The sequence below is a fragment of the Centruroides sculpturatus genome, unplaced genomic scaffold, assembly GCF_000671375.1.
Source record: "Centruroides sculpturatus isolate CEXI.00-Female unplaced genomic scaffold, Cexi_2.0 scaffold351, whole genome shotgun sequence".
Taxonomy (NCBI): domain Eukaryota; kingdom Metazoa; phylum Arthropoda; class Arachnida; order Scorpiones; family Buthidae; genus Centruroides; species Centruroides sculpturatus.
In genome coordinates, this window is record NW_019384531.1 from 360019 (window position 1) to 381569 (window position 21551).

General features: G+C 29.1%; 2 protein-coding genes across 4 annotated transcripts in view; one reads left to right on the forward strand and one right to left on the reverse strand.

The window, feature by feature from the left end:
- LOC111623048 (suppressor of cytokine signaling 2-like) overlaps positions 1 to 2268 on the forward strand; it is a 13984-nt gene extending 11716 nt beyond the window's left edge. Inside the window, exon 3 of the mRNA XM_023365529.1 lies at positions 1606 to 2268. Within this exon, the coding sequence (XP_023221297.1) occupies positions 1606 to 2118 (513 nt within the window). The 3' untranslated portion in view covers positions 2119 to 2268. The remainder of the gene's footprint in view (positions 1 to 1605) is intronic.
- LOC111623046 overlaps positions 1 to 5001 on the reverse strand; it is a 13316-nt gene extending 8315 nt beyond the window's left edge. Inside the window, exon 1 of one of the 3 annotated variants that reach the window (XM_023365528.1) lies at positions 4947 to 5001. The gene's annotated coding sequence lies outside the window, so the exon portion shown is untranslated. Of the gene's footprint in view, positions 1 to 4787; positions 4818 to 4946 lie in introns of those variants that run through there. The other 2 variants (XM_023365527.1, XM_023365526.1) reach the window with 2 other exon arrangements.
- Between the last annotated feature and the right edge of the window lie 16550 nt (positions 5002 to 21551).

Below are 21551 nucleotides of genomic sequence, written 5' to 3' on the forward strand. Positions count from 1 at the left end.
AATATTTATGTTTATTTTCTAAGAAAAAATTCTTATCATGAAAAATAGAAAAAAAATTAATAGCATAATAAACACTTACTCATTTAATTGTTAAAAATTCTTGTAAATATTTTTAAAATATTCATATTAAAAAACACATATATATTACATTAAAATTAACGCTGTTAAAAATAAAAACATTATTGATTTTTCAAAGAAACTTCTTATATATATACATAATAAAAAAATGCATTTTTCTGCGAATTTTATTTTTATCTTTCTACTAACAGATATGAAAATAATGCGATTGAAACTCTAACGTCCTCTTGAAATTGTAACGTAACAATTCTTCAAAAATAGTTGATACTTTAATCGATAATTCATGTTCTTTTTATCTCTTATTTTAAACTCCATTACATTAAGTGCAACTTTTAAAAAAGGGTCATAAAATAAGCCAAATCTATGTGAATTTTTGTGACTTAATATGCAAAGAACATAGAGAAATTAATAATTAATTAAAGGATATAAAAGAGAACCATTCTTCATAGTTTATATAAATTTAATCGCACTTTTGTGTTGCCAGTCATGAAGAAATGTCAGAGTTACTTTCTGAATTCATAATGAACTAGGTATTAATTCGACCACACCCTTATAACGTACAGTACATTGAGTTTATACAATTTTAGATGAGATTATAGAGGATTATTGTTACTTGCAAAGGTGTAGCATGTATGATCGCACGGACAGATAAATTACAATTTTGATAAATATATATCAATTTATTATGACTGATAACTTAGAAATATTATAATAAATGTGCCATATGACCTTAAATTATCGAAGCTTATTAGGTTGTTGAACTTTAAACATTTCTATTGAATGAAGCTTTTTAAAGTAGATGTTAAGAAAATAGGATATATGAACAAAAAATATATTATATTTTTTTTCTTGATTTTTATCAACCGAAAATACTAGGAAATTTTACCACCTGGTCGAATGTTCCTAGTATTGCTTTTAACCTTCCTCTCGGACACGAAGCACAGTATTGTGTGATCCGTGCAAGGGTCATTTTTGCTTAGACGGCCGTGACCGTGACATGATTCCATGCCACGAAAGTTTGTCTGTCCCTCGAAACGCTCTTCTAGGAAAAAAACATGCCTTCTTGTCTCAAACGTTGTCAACTGGTTCGTTGCACGATCTCAACGAGAGAGGGTCGTTGGCGCCCCAGGCACGTGACTAGTATGGATCCTGTTTTGCAGACAAGATAATTCCGCTAAGGCCACTGGTTAAATTTTCGATAATACCATGCAATTATCATAAAATATTACGTATGGGCATTTAGGTTTACATTTAAAAATTCCTTTATTTTTTGTTCGAATTTAAATTAAACGATTGGACAGATGGTAATTTTAAAAATCTATACGATAAATAACAGAATCAATTATTATAATTGAAGTAGAACTTCCCGGAAATTGCCAGATGATGAAAAATATTAAGTTGCTTTGCATTAAATATCTAAATTTTGTTCATTTTAAATCTTTTTTTTATTCGAAAAATCTTCATAAAAAAGATAATAAATTTATATTAAGCTTATATTTAATTTTTATTTTATCTTCAAACTTTCAGGTATTGCAAACGACCGGTTATTACTACGGGGGATTATCGTGGAGGCAAGCTACGGAACTGTTGCAAGATACTGCCATCGGGACGTTTCTTATAAGAGAAAGTTCTGACTCGAGTTTTCTGTTTTCTCTCAGTGTCAACACGGAAAGAGGACCTACTAGTGTTAGGATACATTATATCAATGGTCAATTTCGTTTAGATTCCGAAGAGAGCATTGCAGGATTTATGCCAATTTTCGATTGTGTGGTGCAACTAGTTGAATATTACGTTCGACTTAGCAAATCGTCTAAGGGTGCTACGTGTGTTTGGTTGGATAATACAGGGCGTCGGGACTTACCTATATGCCTAAGTAGGCCACTCTATCACTCCGTGTTGTCTCTGAAACATCTCTGCCGTTTAGTAGTAAATGGAAGGCTACACTCGCACACGGATTGGATCAGTGAAGTAGTACTGAGGAGGTTAGGTCTCCCTCAAACTTTAGTATCATATCTCAGGGAATATCCCTATCTACATTGACATGACGATGGGGATTACGAGCATTTTATTACCATTCCTTGTGTTCGTTACAGATGTGAAAATCTGGATGTTCGAGACACTTTTAAGTTATTGTATACGGGTTGAGTTAGCGGTCGATATTAATTCCTAACGTCAGATAATTGGATTCGATTTAAAAGTGACATGTACAGTACAATGAGNTAATATAATATTACATAGAAATGTTATAAATAAAATCATAAATGCTTAAATTTATAAGTTTTAAAACAACAATTTAATAATATATATTAATAAGTTTATTAAATAGATTATGAATAATCTGTGTAATTAAAAATATTTCGAATATTATTAAAATTTTATTTTAAAATATAAAAATAAAATACAATATTCATCGCTTAGTAATTATCGAATTAATAAATTAATTACAAGGAAAAATATTTTGACGTTGATAGATATTTAATAAAATTAAAAATTGTAGGAAATAATATATTTTAAAAAAGGAAATAACTGTATTTATAAATTCTTTGCCAAGAATAACGTTAATTAAAAACTTCTATAATGAATGGATTTATTTATTTATTTTCTGAATTTTAAGAAAGTTTGAAGATTAATTACCAAATGACTAAGAGGGAAATAATAATGGTAGCATTAAGTGTTAATTTAAAAATATTCTGATTTGAATTTATTTTTCAAATTCAAACTATGGAAATTTATAAAATTAAGACAGGTGAGATGAGACCTGAACTAATCACAAATGTGGGGTCCTCTGTAAATTATTAAAAGTTTATGAACAAAATAAATTAAACAGATTTTTTTCACCATTTGACAAAAGAAAATTTATAATATTTTAATATTATATTTCTGAAGACCTTTCAAGGCTCAGGCCAAACAGTTTTGCTGGTTATTCTGTATGTGGATAGAACACATAGCTTAAAAATATATTACAAGATTTCAATTTTTTGGCTTAACAATAAGTTTTTTCTTTAAAAAATGTAAAAATTCGGGAAAAAAATAATTGCAAAGAATATTCAAGATTTAACGTGATTCATTGAAAATTGGATAAGCCAACGTGATGTGCATAATAAATGTTAAAATGTTAGTTACTGGTACATTATGATAATTTGTGCATGAATAAGATTTACATTCTTTTAGGAATTCTGTATAAATTCTAATAATATTTTTTAGTTTTAATTCTTCTGCCTAGAGGGCACGCCGATGGTTTTTTTCTCTACCCACCATGATTTCGGCTAATCCATAATAGGGACAATTGGATGATGAAAGATCCTGATCACCCACTCAATAATTTCGAATCTACCGACCAAGATTAGAACTCAGCTAGAATTTGGGTGGTTTACGATCTTATTTTCTCTGCTTTTTAATTGTTAATTAACTTTACAAATATGATATTTAAGATATTATACTTCTTTTTTGATAATCATACCAGAGTCTACTATATACAGTTTATTTTTTTATCTACTTGTTCTTTTATATATTATATATACTGTATATATACAGTAGTATAGTATAATAGTAGCATATACAATAGTATATATTTTTCAAATTTTAAAAAATATATTTATAAATTAATTTAACTAGGATAATCAAGAAGTCCCGTGCTGCGTTTGATCATACGAAAATAAAATAATGAATTTTAGCTACTAAAAATTATTAGTTTTTATAATGCAGCTTAATTTAAAAGATCACTTCAAAACTTATTAAACCAGAGTCGATAGATATACTAGTCTCTTAGCTATGTTATAATGTGGCAGGATGCCGATAATTGGCGCTCATGTCGCTTTGCGGCGAGAAGTTGGTTTATCCATTTGGTTAGTAGACAGTTTTGCCGTTTTCAAGCATTTTTGTATTTTGTTTTCCTATGAGAAAAAGAAAGAACAGCATCAGATAAATTCAGATATAGGTAAACTTTTTATTTTTTTCAAATAATTTATTAATTTTAATATTACTTGAAGTGAACAATTTTATTTGATTTAGTAATAATAAACAGTATTTGGGATGTAATATACTTTGTATTTTTGACACATCAAATTGCATTTCTTATGATATTCATATTGTGTCTATATATATATATATATGTAAATATAATCATATATATATGTATACATATATATTCTTAAAATATATGCCATGTCATATGTCAAGTGATATGTCTTTTAGACTCTGTATCGTTGCTATCGTTGTCAATATCGAGTTTGAACTGTTTGAATTCTTGCCATCTTACGTTTATTCTATTTGTCTACCTCTAATTCACTATCTGTCCGTAAATATGAAAATAGACTTTTAATTCTCCTCTCTCTAATCTGTTTCTAACTTTTTTTTTGGGTTAACTTTAATTACTCTCTATCTGATTAATAAACACAATATCAATCGTAAATAGCATATACCGTAGCTCCTTTGTCACTGCATCCTGCAATACTTCACCTAATATTAATTAAAAAGATATGGGCTTAAATTTAAACCTTGATACACTCCAAAATCTATTTTAAATCCCCTTTTTGTAACACTTTAAACCTATTCCAACGCTTGTCTTAACATTTCTATACATATCCATAATTTAATTTATTAACTGTCATAAACCTCTTTTCTTCCTGACTCAGAAAGAACTCACTGATCCCATATTAATAATGTATAGATAAGGCTAATTATAATTTTTTTTTACTATATTTTCTTACCCACAATGAAGACGCACAAAAATATTTTTAAATGAATCCAAATTGTAAGTAAAAATCCATTTAAAGTCTCGAATCATGAAAATAACAGTTAATAGAATTATAAATATTAGCGACATTTATGAATAAATAATGTTCAAACCGAATTAAAATAGTATTTACAAATAGTCTTTTAAAAAGATGAAAGCAATATCTGGGTTAAAAACGAAAAAAGCTTCATCTCTAATAAACGAACAATTATTTATTGTGACATCGTCACAATGCCGAGCTGCAATTATTAATCATATTTTTCATTTATTTAATTTAAAATATGTGCTCTCCATCCCAAATTATTAGTGAATTGTCCCTGTACATCATATTTTTCCTTTAACAAAAAAGTCATGCCGGTCATCTATCTAAAACCTTTCAGGGAAAATTTTGAATTGAAATAACATGACTTTCGGTTTACATCGGAAGTTCATATATAGTTATTTGGGGCCTCCCGCCCCTAAGTTTTCTATATATGTTTTCGTCTTTCATCTACTAACCCCGTTCTCGAGATTACACAGACGAGCGACAGTGAGAATTCATAGGTCTATAATTTTTTCAAATTGCAGCCCAAAAAGAATTTCGAATGTTTACAGCTGACTCTGGCTATGCTCGAGCCAAACTTTCGCTACAAAGCGATTGTAACGCTCGAAGTGGCAGAAATATTTATTACTCTACTTTCGTATCATTACAGCTATTGGGAGCTGAGAGACAAGTATATCTATCGACTCTGATTAAACTGTATTAAGAACCGTAAATTAACAGAAATTTAAAAAAAGTTTTATTGAGAGAATACATGTAAAAATGCAATTTAAAAAAAAAAATAGAAATTAAAAAATAGTATTAACTCAAAGAGGAAAATATAATGCATTTATTTTTTTTTAATATTGAAAACTGTGAAAAATAATTTTGTAAAATTCTTTTTTAATATCTATACTATTATTTATGAATTTTAAATTTAAAGTAGTCAGTTTTGCGTTACTTAGAAATAAAATTTATAGAAATTAGCAGCACTTAATGAGAAAATTATCGAAAGATGTTCCTCGTAATCAAAAAAAGGAAATATATGCAATATAAGAATTTACTTAGAATTGTTTAAACTGTTAAACATTAAAAAATTCAGTGATATTTTATAAAAATAATTTTTTAAAATATTAACCATTTTATTTTTTTAAAATAAAATTTAAAAATCCACGTGTTCCACAGTTTTAGAAGAATATGAATTAGAATTCTTTTCCGTTAGTTTACAAACTTTAAAAAAATGACTTCTCCACACAACTCTGTTTATAATTCTACTGTTTTCTATAATTTGAATGAAGCAGAATCAAACTGGGTTAGAAAATCTAACACCAATACAATGTTATCTTCCAGTGAAAAGGTAATATTAAATCCTGTCCAATATTCAGTAATGGGACATAATTGCGGAATTAGGCAATACGAAACGCCATTCGGGAGATATTCACACTTCGCTTTTCCTTTTTTATATAAAGGAATGAATAGAACTTACATAAAAAATAGTCATTATATGCCTCGTAGAATACTTTTCCAAGATTATTATGAAGATAAAATTAAGCATCATCTACAAGAAACAGCAAATTATCGTCAATATTTGAAGACGTCGAATGATCCAATGTTTGCAGCGGATAGTTTAATTTTGAAGTCTAAAATCGAAAAGTTTAGAATGTTACATAGCATCAGTTATTGTAACTCAATGTTCAATAAACTAGAAGTTGGATCACCGACAAATGAAGAATGCTTAAAGGTGGAGCCATTGTTCCAAAATATCGAAATTTCTTCCACTTACCATATAAATACGGATCCAGAACTTCTGAATCTTACTTGGGAGGAAGAAGAAACTTTATAATTTTAAAACTTTTATTTTATAAATTGGCATATACTTTTTAAAAATTTAATTAATATTTTTTAAATGTATTTATAATGTTATTTACAACATTTAAACATTTGAATTTGATTTTAAGAATTATATAAAGAAAAATAGCCTTATTTATTATATAATAATCAAAGAATATTTGCATTAAAATATTTATCGTGAAGTAAGATTCTCATAAAAAAATCAATTTTGCATAAATTAAATAATATTTTTTATTCATTAAGAGAGTGCTGAAAATTAATCAGAAGATTAAAATTCAAGGTTTTCTGAAAGATAAAATTTCTATTAGTTAATTTAAAAGCTTATATAATTTTAAACAGGCATTTTATCATTAGATTAACAAATGTAACTTTTATATAATATATAAATAAATGACTTAAATCAATGTGAAGCTTTAAACTAATAACTTTAGATGTATTTATGATAGAAACACGCCATAAACAGCATATAAAATCTTAAAAATGAAGCTTTTGTATGCCGTTTACAGGATATTTTATTTCCATTCTATCATATATACGTCCAATTTTTTAATTCTTTGTTTTATTGCATCTCACAGCTGTTAAAAACTTCTACGATCACAGCACAGTTAACCTTACATTGTATACTTTTGTTGCCATATTCAATTAGTTAAAGGTTTTAAAAATGAATTAACGTTAACAAAACTTGAAAACATTAATACAGGTGTCCCTTGCTTAACACTGGATTTGATTAACGCGCAAAATTAATTGCGGCAATCCCTTTATATATGCAGCTGAAGTTTTAATTTATTAACCGTGTTAACCAAGAGATACCTGTACTGTACATAAAAATTAAAAAATTAAGCTTTACAGAGTTTATGTCTCTTATAGGCTATTTTTATTATATGTAAAACCAAAATTATCAATTTAAAATTTCACAAGGGCCTTTAAATTACCCTCTAATTATAGAAATATATTCAAACAGTCAATCAGTTTAGAAAATATAAGAGATCAATTTCATTAGTATTCTTGATGATTTATTAGAATTTAAATTCAGTTAAATTCTAAAATAAAATTTTAAAGTTAATTAAATTATTTTTTTAAATTTAATATTATTATAAGAACAGCCAAAAGTCACACAATAGTTTACTTTAATTCATAAAGTTTACTTCCTTTTCTGTATCATTTTTTTTATTCAAACGTAATAGAAAATTGATCCTTACTTACAGGATGGCTCAAATGACAGTTAACTATAATAAAGACTAACTTTTTGTCTTATTAAAATACTTTATTACTTAGAAACTTTGCAAAAATTGTTTAAAATGATGCTTTTCCAATACACAAATTACAACGCTTTCACACTTTTTCACAACTTAGTTATTTTCTTTCTCCCTTAAAAAAAAATCTCAAATTTGAACGAAAGTTTATTCATGCATTTATAAGACATTTTAGCATATATACCTGTTTATAAGTCAACTTTTGAGTCTGAAAAATATCTTTCTAAAACTAGGGGTCGATGGGTATAAAATGCGAAACTATTATAGTGTGGGAAATAAATAGAACAGCACCGTTCAAACTCGCTATACAATAACTTCAGCAAGCTGCCACAAATATTCTAATATTTGTGTTCGGTTAAATTATATAACTCGTTTAATTAACATAAGAATTAATATAATAAAATTTTAATATAAATAAATTCTACACTACATGCTGCTTCCAGCTGATGCGCCATAGCAGTGTTCTACTATCAAGAGTTATATGTTATCTTATTACTATTATAATATCATTCTGGGTAAATTATTGATTAATATTATTATAATATTATTAAAAGTGTTGATTTTAGCTTGTTAAATACGTTAGAGCTGATGTATAGTACAATACAGTGTTAATACAATAGAGTTCTAAGATTTTTAGAGGACGCTTAGCATCGTATGTAGATGAAAGGTTTCTGACTTTTATATTAGTATAATGTAACTTCACTCAGTACAGATCAGTTGCAATTTCGCAATATTTCCCACAAGCAAATCAATTTTCCAAAATGTAGGATATATCCTGCTAGCTGGCAACATTGTTACGAACAGACTATAAAAGAAAATAAAAACGATTAGGGCAGAACACAGTATCTCATTTTGCTCCAACTTTTAACATCCGAGTTATAGCGTTTTATTGAATCCAACGACAATCTAATGATATTAAAATAAAGCGCTGACTACATTTAAATAATTTCTGAAGTTTTGAACAGAAGATAAATGATTTAATACACTTATTTTCACGGAAACACAAAATGAATATTGTAAACTGAACCAAAATATTCCACGCTACACAATATCACGCAATCGACTCGAGACAAATGCAGTCTCTCGCCGGCAATGTAATCGGTCGCTTGAACATAGTTTGAATATTCCCCTATAGGTCAATAGTGTTTAGCACTACACAGACCACTGATCTTCTCTACTATCTCTATCTTGTCCCATCTTCCTCTAAATATTTGATAATGTGTTACTTGAATAATATATTAATGACAATTTTATTCCAAAATAACGCTAGTTCTGATATAATTGTAATAAAATTCAACAGTAATACCTTCAGTTTTATTGAAACCATTATATGATCAAGATGTGAGGAAGATCTGAAGATCTGAGATAGAACTTAGACCAGTCAAAAATGAAGCCCCACTACTCTTCGAAATTCGTAAAAATATACGAATAAAATCAATAAAATAATAAAAAATTCATCCATTTTATGATAAGAAAATTTAATTTATATTATTATATATAATGTTTTTACATAAAAGACGAAATTTTGAGAACCCTCCGCTCTAGTGCACAGAGCAAGTGACCTTGTTAATTAACACTAATTCTTTATTTGAGCTTGGATACAATTATATTTTGATTAATTATAAATACTTAATTAATTAAATTTAGTATATTTATTTAAATAAAATTAATGAGTAAAAGTAATGATAAATTATATAAATTCAAACAAAATTAATTGTTACTTTTCATCATTCAAACTTACCGTTAATGATTTTTATTTTGTACTATAGATACTGTACTTAAAACTTATTTCCATATTTAGACTTATTACAATATTTAATAATCATTTAAAAGTACTGTAATTTCAATTAAGCAGTATTAAGGTTCCACTGTTTTCTCGAAAGCATTTAAGTATATCGTTATTTGATATATGCACTTTACGTATATAGCCCTAAGTGCAAGTAATTGTATCTAAGGATACCTTGACTCAATAAGAAATCAGAGTTACATATTTTATTTTCATAAATAAAATCAATTATAAATATCAAAAATAAAAATTAACGATATTTTAAAGATATATTTTCATTTAAAATATTTAATAATTTTTTATATTTTTAACTATTATAAAATGGCAAAAAGTTTAATTTTGAAGGTAAGGATAGGTTTTATAAAAAATTGTAAATGATAATCGTCATCCTATTCGAGTCCGATCCTATTCGAAATATGATACACGATTTCTCTCTATCGCCCCATCCCCATTGGATTCGATTTAAAAGTGACATGTACAGTACAATGAGAATGCCCTATTCGGATTTCAGCTCGTGCAAGCAGGCTGGCCGTTCGCTGCACAAATACAGACCTATTACCAAGTCAAATTGGTAGCCTCTATAAATTCGGATTCCAGCTCATGACTGCCATGGCACGGAAGATGGTACGCTTGGAAAAGTGCCTTCCTGCCTCTTCGAAACATCGATCAATATCGTCTTCGTCCCCTCTTTACCGAATGAATGTATTTGCAACTTTAATGGTTAAATATAGAGAGGCCTGGGCTTTCTACTATAGGCCTCAAAAGCACACCTGGCTCATCGCCAACTAGGTCTGTGACCTTGATTATCAAAACAAGATTGGTTTTCTTATCAACTCCGCCCCAGTATTACAAAATTGGTTTTTCCCATAAATTAACCGGTATGAAAAATTCTACATAGACGTATTATTCCTTTATGTGACATCATTAAAAAATTTTATAAGATGTAATCCCCGGAAGAGATTATTTGCAGTATTTATACTATAAAGTAACGTCATAACTTGAAAAGTTATAAACGAATAAATAACGAGGAAGAGCGATATTTTACATTGTAATTATACGTTTTAAATGTCTGTCAAGTATTTATTTCGACTACAAGTTTTTCTGTTGAATATTTTTTATGTATAATGCAATTATGAAATTGCAAACAGTTATGTTTCTTTTGAGATGAGTAGAAACAAAGTAAACTGGAGAAGAAAAATAAAAATTATTTATGCATATATTTGTAATTTATGTTCTATTTTTTAGTTCGGATGTCATGTTTACATTTTTATTTGCGCATTGTATAATTTAATTTTATATAAATTCTATTTATAGATAAAGAAATTTATATATGAGATAATACATTTCATACACTTTACTACAATATTATAATGAATTACGGAGAAAATAGATCGAAACGTCACAATATAAACAATACATAATTGTGCAGTGAGTGATGAGTCACACAAAGTCCCGACCAGACACCACTTGTCAACATCACGTAGCTCAACATTAAATGGTATGAGAATGTTGACTTAACTGACCTCGTTCTTTTTTTTAATTAAAAAAATCTGTATCAAATGTTTATGTGGTCATATCATACAAGAATAACTTACTATATTAAAAATTATTGTTGATTATTTGGAAGACCTTTGAGATTAGAACTTTTCTATGAAAACAGAAAAATAAGCAAAACAATTTAGAGAATTTGACTAATTAATTTTTAAAGTTTATTTCACATAAATACTGTATGTATAATGTTTAATTATAATTCGGAGAAGGAGTTAAAATGCAACTAATTTTAATCTTTCTGTTTAAAAAACATAGTTAAAGGGTTATTTGTTGAACGAATATCAAATGTCTTTTTATGTCTCCAGTTCCTTTGATAACAAGAAAATCAAATTTCGACTCTAAAATAGAATATCATTTATTTTGAATGGAAGATCAGCAGTCTAAAAAATAAATACTGAGACGTGTGACGGGAATAGTGTTTGACAAATGGCATTAGTGACAGTCGATGAACCGTTAACTGTCTTCAGTTCCTTCTGTCTATTGGTAGGTCATTATTTTTCCTCACTGGGTAGTGATTTTTTTTTTCTAGTTAAAAGTTGCCCGTTCACACTCAAAAGATGTTTATAAATAAACAATGCTATATAGAAATTGAGTAAATATAGTTTATATAAGAACCTAATTCTATATACACGCAGATAAAATATTTATTTATTTATAATCAGTACCAAATTTCTACAGATTAATTCCTTCGTAGTGACTAAGNTTGCCCCTGGATGTCGGCTTCTTACAAAAACACAGCTTCCCTATCATCAAATGTCACGGCACGCCCCTGAAAAATTCTGAAAAGTTTGATACAACAATTTTATTAGTTTTTTATTTTTATTACTTGTTTTAAAAATTTTGCGAGGATTAATAATAATAATAAAATGTTAGATGCATTGAGACAGATATGTATTAATTAATAATTAATCTTAATTTGTTTTACTGTATTTAAACTTAAATAATTGCTTAAATTTCAATTGAATCAGTTAAGAATTTGGAAAGAATTAATTTCAAATGAAGCAAACAATAACTGATATGAAGATTAATAATTGTTAATAACTAGGATTAACTTTAAAAAAAATCTCCATCCATTGAATTTCTGAAAAATAAGCAATGAAACTCTGATTTTAAATCAATTTGACTATTTTATATGCCTTAAAATGGGCCTATCTAATATATAAGATATATTAGTAGGAGAAGGTGGGGCAAGATGAGAACGTTAAGGTTTGAAAAGTCATAACATGGCAACCACTTTGATGAGAACAATAATTTTTTTATTCTTAGCAACTACAGCATGTGGTAATATATAATACAAAATTTAATTTTTGAAAAACGTTTTAAAGAACAAGAAAATTTAATATTTTAAAATTATATGTTAATGCACCATCTTGCCCCACCCGTGGGGTAAGATGGGGATATTATTTTTATATACAAGAAGGATAAATTAAAATGGTTAAATTATCGTTTTCTTCAATATTGGCACAAGAACAGTTTGCCCATTTGTCACAACGGCTACATTTAGCCTAACTCTCTGGAGATACAGAGTATAATACTCCACAATAGAGGCATTCTGTGTCATTTGTCTTTTGTTTCTTGTTAGGAACCCCTTGCTGAAGGGACCTGTTTGTCGTCTCTGCAGCAATAAAGTCTGCCTCCAAAAATACTTCTGGATTCATAGGCCATATTCATGTTCAACCTGGGGCTAGACGGGTCCCCCATCTTGCCCCCAATGTACACTTTTCATACTGACTGTAAACACAGGTAAACTTCATTTCAAAACTAAACAATTACAGTCTTAAAGGTTACATCAAATACCATATAAATAAAAGGTAATGTAAAAGGTAATGTAAAAGTTTACAATGATACTTATTTTGTAGAAACTTTGTAGCAGGTATAAAATTAGATGAAGTATTGCTAAAGCATGGAAAACGTTCTTACTTCCAAACAAAGAGAGCGATTTGGACGTTCTCTTGTCCCATGATCCCTTTTAAGGGATTTAGTTCCCCAAATAACAGCTAGATAAAATCACACTAACTACAAATAACCACAGATAAAATCACATTAACCACAGACGTTCCCGTCTTACCTCATGACCCCTTCTTGCACCACCTTCCCTATATAGTTTATTTGCGAAAACTAAAACTAAATTTAGGTCGCATAATGTTGAAAATTTCAGATTAATTCACTCCTTTAATTATAATCCTTCTATAATTAGCGTTTACAATAATAATTAGGAAAAGGGACAGGATTTCATTTATTCTACGTTACGTTCAATTATGAGATTACAATAGTTCACGCATCAATCATTCGGAATGTGTTGATGAATTCTCAGTATCTAGAAGAATGGAAGAATTAGTGTGCACTGTCAAAATAGAAAACCATAACAAATTGAGAAATTTTGTTTTCTAAATTAGGTGCAATTTCCAAAACCAAATTGAAAATTCTAAATATAGATTAAATTAAAAGAGGTCTAATTAAGTACTATGGGCTACAAACTAGAGGTGGAATTCTATCTATCAATAGTTAAAAAAAACAAGACAATATTAATATCCATTAACGAATATTATAGAAAAATTAAAGAAATTTAGTGAAAAACGTCATAAATGTCATCGTTCATAGAATAAATTATTCTATATTTGTATTTCGATAATTATAATAGATTTAAAAATAAAGCGAATAAGAGAAATTTATTGACGGGAGAGATGGTTAAAATAATAATATCAAATTAAAATTAGATGTTTCTTATTCTTTATTAAAACTAAATTTGAATTTTTATATACTGATTTATATAGTGTTTCACCAATATTCTGAATCTATTTTTCCCCGTACGAATTTTTTACAGCAGTGGTTCCCAAAGTGGGCCCTACTGCCTTCTGGGAGCGGCGAGTAAGCATAGGGGCAAAACGAAGCAAAGGGGCAGAGACATTGAAATATTTCTTCCTATTTCCATAATAAAATATATGGGTCCTATATAAATTTTAATTTATTTAAAGTGAAGAGGCGTATTGTTATTTTAATATCATAATGAATCAGTGAAAATATTATTTAATCTTCGGTTTTCAAGGACATTTAGAAATATTCTTAACTCTTTCTATTTTAACGGATCTTCATCGCCGATTGGTTGTAACTGTCGCCGGAATTACGTAATTTTTCGGAAATCATTAGAAGTTAGCAGAAAATGTCCGGAATAAAGTGTTATAAATAGTTCTTATTTTTGTATCGGCGAGCCCTTAGTCGCCGAGTTGTCGCGTACGTTATGTCGAGAGAACATTGGGACATTTTGTTGTTGACTTTTATATTTATCCAATTACTTTCTAAAACATAGCCTATATATAACTTATCTTTGTCAAAACGTATATATCTATAAATATTGTTTATTGGGCCAACGTAAAACGTAACCGGATTATGTTATTAATGAAACGAAACACTTCTTTCTATATGAAATTGTAAATTAATTAATTAATACTTGAATTATTGTACTGTTTATAACTTAAAGACAAAGAAAATCCACTTCGATGAAAATCTACACTACAAATAGAATATTGTCTGTAGTGTAGATTTGCATCATCGGTTTATCTCCGATGTGACTTATCATAATAATTCCATACTAACAGATTGAAAATCCTTAAATCGAAAATCGAATATTAAAGAAATTAAAGGTGTCTAGGATAAATATAGAATCCTCTTCCAAAGTCTTAAAAACGTATGAATAAACCAAATAAAACAAATAATAACAGATTTTTTAAACTACAGTACTTATAAAAAAACTTTAATTTACCTCAGTTTCCTTTCATGCTTTAAAAACATGAATATGGGATACCTTTTATTACTGATGAACAGATGAAATGGGCTTGCTGACTAATGAGTGTTATGGGGGTTACCCCTTTGAAAAGAAGTAAAAAATTAAATTTAAAAAAAATCTATATTTTGTATCTGTTCAGTTATTCTTAGTCTATTGTATTGTGTTAATTTATACATCTATATTATTACATTATGGAAAAAGTAACGTGTGTTTAAAATACCGCCTTTTAAAAATTTTGCACACGGACCTGCTGCTGACATCCGTTCTACACGAGCTTGAATTTAGGCAATTATCAACGTTTATTAATTAAATAGTCAATCTAAAACATTAATTATACTTATTTTCTTTCCGAATAAAACAAAATCAATCGCTTTTTGTTTGAATCTTTAAAGATTCAATTTGAAATGGATAAAGATAAAATTATTGGATCGTTTAATCTCAATCAATCACCAATGCGATAATTTTTCTAGATTATAATACTTTGATATCACGATCTCATTTATTATCTCAAAGTTCCAACATCAGCTTTAATTAATTATCAAAGTATTTTAATACAGTGAAAACTGCTTAGGCGACCACCTGCATTCGACGGGCACCTGTCAAAACGGGCAAAAATGTCTGGCATGGAATAGTTTATCCAATGAGTCTTCATATAAGTTACCTGTATTAAACGACCACCTGTGTAACGCGACCGCGGGCATCGATTTTTGGTCCGAAACAACATACAACACCTGTAATAAGCGACCACTTTCGCGAATGTATTTGGTCTAAACTATTGTAAGAACCCATCCCGGGCACTTTTCCCACCCTTGAAATTAGGTGCAGGTGTTAATAAATTAGTGTAGCAACAAAGGAAATTCATTTCAGTTTGTTAGAAAATGTCCGAAATGCAAAGTGCTGTCGTTATAAAATCGTATTAAAGTTATCACAACAGCAATTAGCGGCGAAGTTTAACTGTGGGAAAACAAAATTTATTTTACCCTAGACTTACAGTACAGTATTTTCCTTGGGGGTGTAAAATATCGTACACGATACAATTAATCGGCTGATCTCATCGTTTGATAAAATCTATTTTTATTTATTTATTTTGAAGCTCATATACAGTACACGTGCGATAAATAGTTTCTGTATCAACCTACCTTATTTCCACGATATTTTTAGAAAAATAATATCCAAGTAATTTTCGCAGGCAAAATATTCAAAAAACAATAAACGCATTAATGCAAAAATCAGTTTTACTTCCTTTTTCGATTCCGCGATTGTAATGAAATCGTATAATGAGAAAAAATAATAAAATCGTTTTATTATTAATTAATAATTTTTCTTATTGTACTTAATTAATTAAGAAAATATTAAATATTAAAAAAAAACAGTATTTTTAAAGTTAAAATAAGATTAAACTAACGAAAACCAAAAGCAAAGTGATGGAGAGATAGGACGCGCTTGTATATTGATGACGTAATACACGTAACTGAGGAGCGAACGAAAAGAACCGAGTCGAATTAAGTCGGAAAAAAGAAAGTGTGCATTATAATCGAGAAAATGCGAGTATTGTATTAATCTTTAAAATATTGGTATTAAATCTGTCTTCAGGGCCGTGCCGTACTATGATGCAGAGATGCGCCCGCATTAGGGGACAGCTTGAGGGGGCGGCATAAAAAACATTTAAGGGGTAGAATTTCAAAGACTTGAATCATACTTAGAAAATCTACCGCACGGCCCTGGTAAGATATACCAAATAATAACAATTATAGCCTAAGACTAATAATTTATATAAGGGGCGGCAAAAAAACATATAAGAGGCGGCATTTCGAAGACTTGCATCATACTTAGAAAATCTATCGCACGGCCCTGTCTGTCTTATAATATCATGACGACTCCTGTAAATCGGGTTATCCGATAAGAATAAAATACAATACCAATATAGCTCTATCGTTGAAAAAATTCGCTTATTTTTGCTCACCTCGAGTTTTGCGTAGTAGAAATGGCTAAAAAGTGCGCAAAATATGCACGGAAATACGGTATTACAACACCACCTGTATTGGACGACCACCTGTCTAAAAAAACCACTTTTTGAAGGAACCGTGAGTGGTCGCCATAGACAGGTTTTACTGTACTTTAAAAAATTCGTTTGGCTATAGGAATTTTAATAAGTCACGCTTCTAAAATTGAAATTTTTTCTAGCAATTTGTCATATGTTCTTTAATTTAGTAACTCATAGAGAATAGTAGTTGCTTACATTTGGCTATAAAATGATAGTTCTTTATATATCTAAGAAGTCTTCAAAACGTTAATGCATGAAAATAGCATCTTCATTTTAGTAAACTACTGAGTGACTTTCAAATTTTTAATATTTAGAGAAAATAGCTGCTTAAAAATACTATTCATCAGAAATAGGAAATTAAATGAATCACGATATTAAAACAGCAATTATATAACGAATGTGAAGAGACTTAAGAGACTATACTTAAAAGTGAATAAAGTCATTTAATTCACACACTTCTCATTGATAAAATTTGGAAAAATTGAATTTTAAATTAAATCTCTTCACGTCTAGATATGCAGAAAATTATAAAAATTTGAATATTGAAATATTAAAATGAACCATCATTTTAATCTGTGAATATCTCAGAGCAAGTTCTAGATAGTCAACAGGATCGTTCAAAAATATTTGCTACAAATTATTTATTTTATTGCATTTCGTGTGTATTAAGAAAAACTTTATTTTTTCGTCTAATTTTATTGCTTAAAAACAGTATATAATACAATTTTCATCAAGTTTTAACATACTGAAGACGTCAGAAAAAGGTAAACTGATGATCAGTTCTCCCTTCATCTTTGAGCAGTACTGTTTCAGATTACATGGAAAATATACAAAAATTTTAAATTGCAGCTAGCAAAGAATAAAAAACGAGAAAAATAGCAAACGAGAAGATAAATTTGTATTTTATTTGTCTAGGAAAAGTTCATAAAAATTACATTTCTTATATTAAAATATAAAATGTATTGTGGAACTTTTAGATTAGGACTACATATTTACAAAAGTTGCTAGAGGCAAAACCAATGCATTCTTTCAAACTCAGGTTCAGCCTTGCTCAAGGACACAGAAGAACCCCAAAATTTTGTCCTTTATATAAAAAAAATATATTATAAAAGCAATATAAATTAAAGTTTATTTTGATAAGTATTAAAATAAATCTATTTTTCTTTTATTCATATATTTTTACGACTGTCGGAGAAGGCTAAAATTCACGATGCACCCAAATGCCATCTCACTTTTCTCACTTGAAACTAGATCCTGCTTTTAAAAACAGAATCAGGAGACATATCTGATATATTTTCTGTTATTTATTCAGTTAAAAATTTAAAAATTACTGAGAAACAATATAAATAAAAATATATTTATAAATCAACTTATAATAATTTAACACTAAATTTAGGCGATTTCAATGTTATCTATATTTGGCAAACATTTAAAAACTAATAAATAAATATTAATTTTTATGATCTTTTATGGATTCTGGTCGGTGTATACACCGGTTTTACCACTTTAAACGAGTTAGCGCTTTACTTTTCAATAAAATATCATTTCTTAGAATAAAAAATTAAAGCATTAAACTTTATTTCTAAAAATTATCCGTTTTGTATTGTAGACGAACAAGAAAAAAGTGATAGCACAATTAAAATTTTTTATCTTTTTGAATAGAATTTAAGATGTTGACATTAAAAATTTGTTTTATTTCAAAGAATCATTAGCAAAAAGAAAAAGGGAAAAAACAAATGAAAAGCTTCTTTTTATTCTTAATTTATTTTGAATTTACCACGATTCTCATTTATTTTGTTATCTTTATGAGATTGATTTTAAGAGGAAATGATGATGTTTGCAATTTTACAACGTAAATTATATTAAAGTCAGGTAGGAGGAGAAGAAAACAAGAAGTAATTATCCATTATTATAATATGTGATAATAACTTGTTCTTTAACTATAAAATTTTCCATTATATCTCATTATAATATTTAATATAACTTCTTGTTCTTCTTCACTATGATATTGCGCTAGTCTCTAAGATTAAATTTTGAAAATAGCCTATAGAAATTTTACATTTATTTTAAAACTTTTTAAAATTGTTATTAAAAAGTGAGGTCGACGAGCTTCTAAAATAACTAGTTTTTAATGACCTATGGAATAACATGTTTTAGAATGAGAGATGATAAATTATCAGCGTCATTTCGAGTTATTGGATATTATATAAGGTTAGGTCATCTTATTAATGTTAATTTTTCCTAAAAATTTATGAGATAATAACAATAATAAAATCATTAATTTTATTACATTGTATATAAGTAGTAAATAGCAAAACCGTTTTTCTTATTTTTAAATTAAAAAAAAAAAATATTAGATAAACTTCTATGTAATATTTTATCAAATTTAGAAATAGCTTTTTAGCACAAGATATTTTCTTTTCAATATCGTTTGTATCTTTAAATTATGCTTAATTACTAATATGTTGTGTTAAACATGTAAACGTTTCATAGACGAAGAAATGTTAATAAGTTGTGCCATTGATCTATGTTAAAAAGTACTTAATATAAGACAATTTCATGCCGTATTTTGAGAAAAATAAATCATGATTCATCGTTAAGGGGCCTTCGGGTATCTATTAAGCCTGGATTACTTGCAGTTTTGAGCGTCCATTACATTAAAAATTGTATTATACTGTATCTTCTAAATAATAAGATCTAAAAAGTAAAGGTTTTCCTTCTTAACAGACAATATTTATATTTATATTTATAGGGGGATAGGAGGCATTACTCAGTGGTATATCCTCAAAGAGATGAAATGAAGTGAGAAGGGTTAGTCGGAGGGAAGGTCTTTTGTGGTAGGGGCCGAAGGTGGGTGGAAAGTGGAAGAGAAGTGAGAAGTGGAAGGGGAGGTCAAGAGCCGCACCGGAAACTCTATTTAAAACTTAAACAGGTTACATATGGAAATAGTATTTACAAAAGAAAACAAGAGAGGCACAGATTTTTAGGTCCGTACATAAAAACGCGACTATAAGTTCCTTAACACAAAGTAGACATTACCTGGCTTAGTACCAAAAAATTTACAATATTGATATCAAAATGGTGAATATTATAATTAGGTTTACAGTAAATACTGCTTGGCGGATAGAGTTGTAACTCAACTACACACAAGTAGCTATACACAATACACATGTTAAACGCATGTTGAACTAGATGACGATGTTCTTACTCATTGTCGTGTTGCAAGTCCAGAGTCTTTGTTGACTCGACAAAGTTTATAAGCGCGTTAAAGATCTTCTTATTTCTAACTAAGACGTTGTGATCGCAAGGCCAGTTGTATCCCTCCTGTAACACTGTCCTGAGTAGATTCGTCCTATTTTGAGTGTATTGGTTGCAGTCGAATATGAGATGCTGTGCGTCTTGTTGCGAAGTCCCATTGCACTGACAATGCGGGGAGTTCCTGTGCCCAAATCTATTTAGGTAGGCCAGGAAATTTCCGTGATTGGTGAACAATTGAGTAGTTCTAAAGTTAATGCTGAGGTGTTGAAGCTATAGCCGCTGTGCAATGTCTGGGAAGAAGCTGAAGGTTGTCCTGTTGTCCTTCCTGTCTCTTCCTCTTCCCAGTTGCGCTGCCATATGTTGATCATAGTGTTCCAGATGAGTTTCTTGGTTGCCACTATCGGGATGTCTTTGAAGGTAATGTCAGTAATACTCGAGGAAACCTCTCTAGCAAGGCGGTCAGCCTCCTCGTTACCAGTGTCACCAGAATGTGCCCGTGTCCACATGAAGTTTATGTGGCTGGTGCTACCAGTTAGCTCCTGAATAATCATCCGTTGAATTTTGCCACCGAGCTTACCACTGCATATGCTTTGGAGAGCAGTTCTACTCCTCGAATGCCTTCTTGACCATGAGAGGGGTTATCTTGTCGATTCCTGGTGCTTTCTTGTTCCGAAGAGACTTAACTGCAGTGGCGTGCCGTCATTAAAAGCGGTGGAAGCGCCGCTTTCCTTGTATTTTATAAAAAAATAAATACATATTAATTTTAATTATATGAAAATAATCGCGCAATATTTGATTATAACCGCATTATGTATCTTATTACAAATTTCTATACTACACGTGAAAAAAATAAGATCACTATTGTATATTCGAATATTAGTGGCAGAGTGGAATCTCTGTATTGTCAGATTCCAAAAACCCACATTCGCGCATGCGCTTTACAGAGCACCAACCTCACCCGGTTTAGCTGGTGGAAGCCTAGGACTTTGGGTTGGTGCTATACATATAACGCTTCCAATTCTATCCGGGACCGGCTCCGGGCTGTTAGCCGCCCGCCCCCTAGATATTTGAACGATTACGTGAATAACGAGTAGATTTATAACTTAACCCAACCGATAAGAATTTACTGGTACGTTTTTACGATAGTTCGGTATAGTTGACAGGAGTTAAAAAAATCTATTAAAATATTTGA